The 6783-nt window shown below is 35.6% G+C and overlaps 2 protein-coding genes across 2 annotated transcripts; both read right to left on the minus strand.

The window, feature by feature from the left end:
• Positions 1 to 575: 575 nt before the first annotated feature.
• LOC145105521 (uncharacterized) lies at positions 576 to 1394 on the minus strand. Its single transcript, XM_079042610.1, has one exon. It carries the CDS (start codon positions 1392 to 1394, stop codon positions 576 to 578), a length of 819 nt encoding a protein of 272 aa, XP_078898736.1.
• Positions 1395 to 4454: 3060 nt separating this feature from the next.
• Positions 4455 to 5642, minus strand: LOC145105522 (uncharacterized). Its single transcript, XM_079042611.1, has one exon. The coding sequence runs from the start codon at positions 5640 to 5642 to the stop codon at positions 4455 to 4457; it is 1188 nt and encodes a 395-aa protein (XP_078898737.1).
• Between the last annotated feature and the right edge of the window lie 1141 nt (positions 5643 to 6783).

The following is a 6783-nucleotide window of genomic DNA, read 5'->3' on the forward strand; positions in this document are numbered from 1 at the left end:
ACAATGTCTCTTAATCTATAATATACATGGTTTTGATTTCTGTTTTGATTTCTATGTTTGATTTGTGGTTTTGATTTCTAGGTTTAAATGAGTTTTGATTAAGTGGTTTATGGTTCTCCAAGGGAAGGATTCCAGTTGCATAGGGGAACGATTAAGGAAACCTGGGGTCGATTGGGAAACTGAGAACATGGATCTTATGCTACCCCAACTGAATGAATCTTTTACCGAACCGGATCATCCACAAAATCTCGAAGCGGGTTCGTCGGAGAAGTTAGAGTGTATGGTTCTTGAACAAGATATGTGTATGAAGATAACATCGATGGCAATGGCGATTTTGAAGTGGGTGCCTGATTTTGACTTTCTATAAATTAGTTTGTTTCTCTTCTACTTCCTAACATCCAAATTTCTGTTTGGAATAGCCACATGCTAATGAGTGGGGTTTTTTTTTGAACGGCAGTGGAAATAAAAACAAACTAGCAAGAAGCTAGACCAAAATACAAAAAGTTCAAGCCATTTTGGGAGAAATCAACCAATGATCCCCAAGAAAAAATAGCTTTGCTACATCTATTAGAAATTCAGAAATAGGAAAAGTAACATATATCATCAAAAATCTCATCTTTTCTAGGCTTGACCGCTCCAAATAGGAGTTTATTTCGAAAACTCCATAAAACCCAAAACGTGGTAGCTATAACCGCTTCAAATCTCGTCTTGTTTTTCTTGTCAAAAGATAAAGAATCAACCCAATTGAGAATAAAAGAAACCGAAAAATCACATGGAATAATCACATTCCACCATAGAGCAATCTTTCTCCAAATCGGCATTAGAAGACAACAAGAAAAAACCAAATGCTCAGTGGATTCACCCACTTGAGAACAGATAGGACACAACAAAGAATGAAGATCCATTCCTTTATCTCTAAGGTTTAACCGGGTAGGGATTCTATCCCTCTCAATTCTCCAAATAAGAATATTAACCTTTATGGGGATAAGATTATTACATCTAGTGACGATATTAGAACCGGTCAACAAGAAGGAATCAATAAGTTTTCTGGAAGAAGAAACCGAGAAAAATCCATTCACGTCTAGATCCCACACAATACGATCAGGGGCCTCCGAAAACACATAATTTTGCAACATAGAACATAACTCAATCCATTGAGTATTAGGGACTCCCGGTCTAGGCAATCTACCACACACATCCAATAACTTATCAGCAATCAACGCTCCTGGAGAAGGATCAAGCACGAAAATTCTGGGAAATTGATCCTTAAGAGACCCCGTTCCAATCCAAGTGTCAAGCCAAAATCGAGTTTTTAACCCGTTACCCACCTGGTTACGACAATAACCTTCTAAATTAAGACCTTTGTCTTTCAAACGGGAAAAAGATCTAGCCATGTTCAGCCAAGGACTCAAACCACCAGCACGAAAATAGCCTCTAGAACCTCCTGTGACCGAATCATGAAGAATATTCACCACGCTTGCCCACAACGAGTTTGGGTATTATAAATATCTCTACCCCCAGCGAAAAAGTAAAGCCCAGTTAAAAGCAATCAAACTACTAATTACAAGACCACCTGAATCCTTAGAATTAAGAACACGATTCCAAGCTACCCAATGTATTTTTCTTTCACCAATATCTGAACCCCAAAAGAATCTAGCACGAAGCGCTTCAAGAAGTTTAATAACTGTATCTGGGACCTTGAATATAGACATAGGGTAAATAGCAATACTACCCATAACAGCTTTAATCAAAGTCAGACGACCACCAATAAAAAGAAGCTTAGCCTTCCAAGTAGAAAGTTTGTTGACAAATCTGTCAATCAAAGGTTTCCAAGAAGCAACTCTATTCATGTTATCACCCACAGTAACCCCAAGATACAAAAAAGGAAGCCAGATAGCACTACAACCCAACATATCAGCAACGCCTCGAACATGCTCAAAATCCACTCCAATTCCGATTAACTTACTTTTAGATAAGTAAATTTTCAAGCCAGAAGCCATGTGAAAAACTTTAAGCATACGTAAAAATTTTCTAGCTTTTTCAACCTCCCAATCACATAAAACAATTGCATCATTAGCATATAAGAGATGTGAAATTTCTAATCCAAAATTTTCAATAAGAATACCTTTAAACACCCGGGATCTGCTAGCTTCTAAAAAACCAATATGAAAACCTTCCATAGCCAAAACAAATAAGAAAGGAGATAAAGGATCTCCTTGACGAAGACCTTTTTGAACCTCAAATTCATATGTGGGAGTCCCATTAACAATAATTGAAGCTCTAGAAGTGGTGAAAGCTGCTCTAATCCAATTGCACCAAACATCACTAAACCCCATCTTATGCATTACATGGAAAAGAAAATCACAGGAGAGAGAGTCATATGCTTTTTCAAAATTCACCTTAAACACCATAAGCTTCTTTTTACACCCCTTAAAATGAGCAATGATCTCACAAAGCATCAGAGGGCCATCAAGAATCTGTCGGCCCTTAATAAAAGTTGATTGCTCCGAACTAACAACTGAATCAATAACCATAGCCAGACGATTCGCTAACAATCTACCAATGATTTTATATTGACAACCTATAAGACTTATAGGTCTAAAATCAGTAGTAAACTTAGGATCATTAACTTTCGGGATTAAAGTAATAAAAGAAGAATTTCAGCCTTTAAGAATCCACCTATTTTTCTGAAAGCACCACACAAAATTACAAACATCATCTTTAATAATATCCCATTATTTTTTTTAAAAACCGAAAGTGAATCCGTCGGGACCGGGCGCCTTATCACTCCCACAATTCCAAACAGCTCTCTTAATTTCCTCAGCGGAGAAAGGTGAGTCAAGAAAATCAATCTGATCCAACGACAACTTCAAAAAACTATCAGAAATAATGGAAGCATAAACACTAGGAATAGTAGAAAATCTAGATTTAAAATGAGTAAAAAACTCATTTTTAACCAGAGTAGGATCCGAAACCCAAACTCCATCTTTCATAAATCCTTTTATGGCATTCTGTCTTCTCCTACGATTCACCGAGGCATGAAAAAATTTAGAATTTTCATCCCCCTCGACCCCCCACTTGATTTTAGCTTTTTGAGCTAACTCAAGATTATTCACATGTTCAAGGTCCCTAAGTTGTTTTAAGAAGGCGATGCGATTTTTCAAATCCTCCTATGAAGTCGTGCCCTCATCAATTCGTTTTTGAATATTATTAATCTCTAAACTCAATTGTTTCTTATTAGCATCATTTGACTGTCTCCGGATTGAATTCCATTGTTTCAAGTTATTTTTAAGAAACTGAAATTTCTTCTTAAAAATAACCATTTCATTAGTCTGACCCACCACTGGAATATCCCAAGAATCTTTAACAACCTTGTCAATACCGTGAATCTCCAACCACGAATGAAAAAAAATGAAAGGGAGAAGGACCATAATCCACATATTGATCAAAAAGAATAATAGGATTATGATCAGGTAAACCCTTCTCAAGAACCAAAGCCGAAGTAGAGGGAAACTCCTCAAAAAAACTTTCAGAAATAAGAAAGCGATCTAGTTTGCTCATTTTAGTTCCCCACCTATTAGACCAAGTGAAAGATGGACCACCAAGCGCTACATCAATTAAAGAAGTATAAAAAAATAAACTGATTAAACTCCCTAGCCTCAGAGTAATTAAACGTCGTACCAAACCTTTCTGTCTCATCACAGACCGCATTAAAATCACCCATTAAAATTATCACAACATTAGATTTTAAAATCAACCGTAATAATGAATACCAAAACAATTTCTTCTTATCCCGAGCCTGGGAAAAATAAACAACAACGATCATGATCTTAATGCATTTCGGACTCCAAAACCACTCAACAAGCACGTAATTCTCATGGACCAGAGACTTATCTTTGATGAAAACACCCGAATCCCAAACAAGAAGTATACCACCTGAAGCACCTCTAGCATTCGAAACAACATAATCAAAATGGTTATTTCCCTGCACCGCGCGAACCAAATGAAGTTCCACAGACGAAGATTTTGTCTCTTGAATAGCCACAAAATTAACACGATGTTTATTTCCCAGTTTTCATGTCCAATAAACTTTATCCATATTACCTACACCTTGCATATTAACATAAATACAATTCATTTAAAAACTTGATTAGTACATGACCTCTTAATTACCTCCTCTTTATCTTGCACACAACCTTGCATAGAATAACCCATAGCATGACCCATTTGAATAAGAACAACAAGACCCTCCACAACCGAAGGCTATTTACTGCCCTGATGAACACTATCTGATTAGAGAGAATCACAAGAACCGCCACCACCTTGAGAATGTTGGACATAACGGTCATCAAAAGCACCTGGTTCAGACCATCCAGGCGGATGAGTTGCAGAAGATTCATACTGAATTGAAGGACTTCTAGCAGATAAATGTTCACTTTCCTCAGTTTGAAAATTCATAACCTTACTAACATCAACCCTTTTTTATGATTAGAAACCGGATCATCTTTATCTTGCTTTGACAACACCTTATGATGTTGAGGTAAATCCAAAACCGAATTAGCACCATCTTTAACTAATTTCTTTTTAATCATTTTGTTCCTACGTGAATCCTCCATTATCAAATCGCGCAAGTGAAAGGGATCAAAGTCATGTTCCTTAAGACCATCATTGCCTATATCTTTAGATGAGGTAATACTAATACAATAATCCTCTTCAAAATTCAAATTTGGGCCTTCAAAATGATTTTCGTCCTCCTCATTAACAGAAACAGACTCGTTAAAAGATGGAGACCATCCCATAACTTCTTTGACTCGCACAGTAAAAATAGAATAATCCACCATAATTGGCATCTCTTCTGAAATAATTCCCATATTATGAGTCTCCACATAAATCCTCAGACTAGACAAATTAAGTCCCAACATTTCATCCATATGACGAATGATACCCCACTTTGATGCTACTTTTGAAAAATTTGACTTAGACCATGCACGAAGAGGCATGCCTTCAATGTCAAGCCAAACTGATCGTTCCTTAGGAACAAAATCACGAGACCAATCAAGAAGCTGATGAAACCAACCGTATACCACTTCATTGTTGCGGAAATTATAACATGTTTGTTGCGAAGGAAATTCCAGCATTAACCACATACCTCCCACAAATGTATAGTCAACATCAGTGAAACCTTGAGCTTTACACATATTCTCCAAGACAAGCAACATGGAAAATTCTTTAAGTTTTCCTAGAACCACCTTATTCGAAAATTTATGATCAAGAATAAAATCACCAGATTTTAATTGCATGACCTCATCAGAAACTCTGGTAACCACAAACTTAACCTTGGGCACGACAACACTAGCATAAGTTGTATGATTATTTCCTTTATTTTCTTGTTGATTAAACTGAGAGAAAGAAGAATCCTTAAAAGATGGGCGAGAATAATAAGATCGTGGGTGAATTACTGAAGAAGCAAACAACTTATAAGAGTCCAACCAAATGTCACAGATATTACGGTTGAGAGCATCCACATCTTTAACCCTAATGAACCTGATAAAACCAAAACGTTTCCCAAGTTTCGAGAGTTTCTTGGAGATAAAAACATCCACCACTGTTCCATATTTTTCACATTCCTTCTTAAGATCCATGCTATCAACATTGGTCGGAAAGTTAGTAACATAAATGGAAGTTGAGATATTACTTACTGATTGCATGTATTCATTGTGCTTATTATTTATGTCATCGTCCCTAATACGATCAAAAACCGAAGCCTTCTTATTCCTAGACACCTTCTGCCAGTCTGAAATCGCCAATGAGTGGGTTTGATTTCCCGTTTAAAAAAAAGTTTTGATTTCAGCTTTTGAGAGTGATTTTGAATCTGCAATAGTTAAGACTTAGGAGGTTATTGTTTCTCCAATGAAGATACGCGGCGTGAGTTGGAAGGGAAAGTGGGTTGGGGTGTTGGAGTATGGGACCTTCTTTATTTATTAAATATTTTTTAAAAAGATAAATAACAAAAAATACAGAAACTAAAAACAATATTAAAGAATGACAATTTAATCTTTTCATGTGTAAGATTTTCTCCAACCACATACCATAAAAATAGTGATTGTTTAACATTAAAATGGTGATTCAACTCCAACCAACCTCTAAAATAGTGTTTTTACAGGCTTTTATATTTGACCTTCATAATTGGTGTTAAAAAGGAACCAATATAAAAATGGGGTTAAATTTGAAGGTTGGTTGGAGATTCTTGGACTCCAAAACAAAAAACAAATGGTGATAAATGGAGGATGGTTGGAGTTGCTCTAAAAGTGACCAAGCATGCAATAAAATCAAACTATACGAATGGTCCGAATTAGAAAAAAATTAGTTAGGAACTCAACATGCAAATTATCTCAAATGATAGGGATTGTATTTCACTCTAGATATAAATATAAATTAATATTCATTGAAAAAAACATGTATTTATGACACGACCTTTTCGATTTTATAATAAAGATGGTTAAGACGTTTTTTTTCGAGTTTATAATAAAGATGGTTGAGATGATGTTTGACCTTCGACAAACAGAGGATTATGTTTAGTTCGTTTGTATATATGTGTATGTACATTACTGTTTCGTCATTTATTCAAAATAATATCTTAATCTTAAAAACAAAACGTTTTTACTTGATGTGAAAATAAGTGATTATAAAAATACAAGTTGAAATAAAGAACCACCGACAAGGAAACATCAAGTGGAAACAACATAAGTGGAAATAACACAAGTTAAAATAGGAATAATTGAC

Source organism: Lactuca virosa, chromosome 4 (assembly GCF_052849685.1).
Source record: "Lactuca virosa cultivar CGN04683 chromosome 4, Lactuca_virosa_CGN04683_v6, whole genome shotgun sequence".
Lineage (NCBI taxonomy): Eukaryota > Viridiplantae > Streptophyta > Magnoliopsida > Asterales > Asteraceae > Lactuca > Lactuca virosa.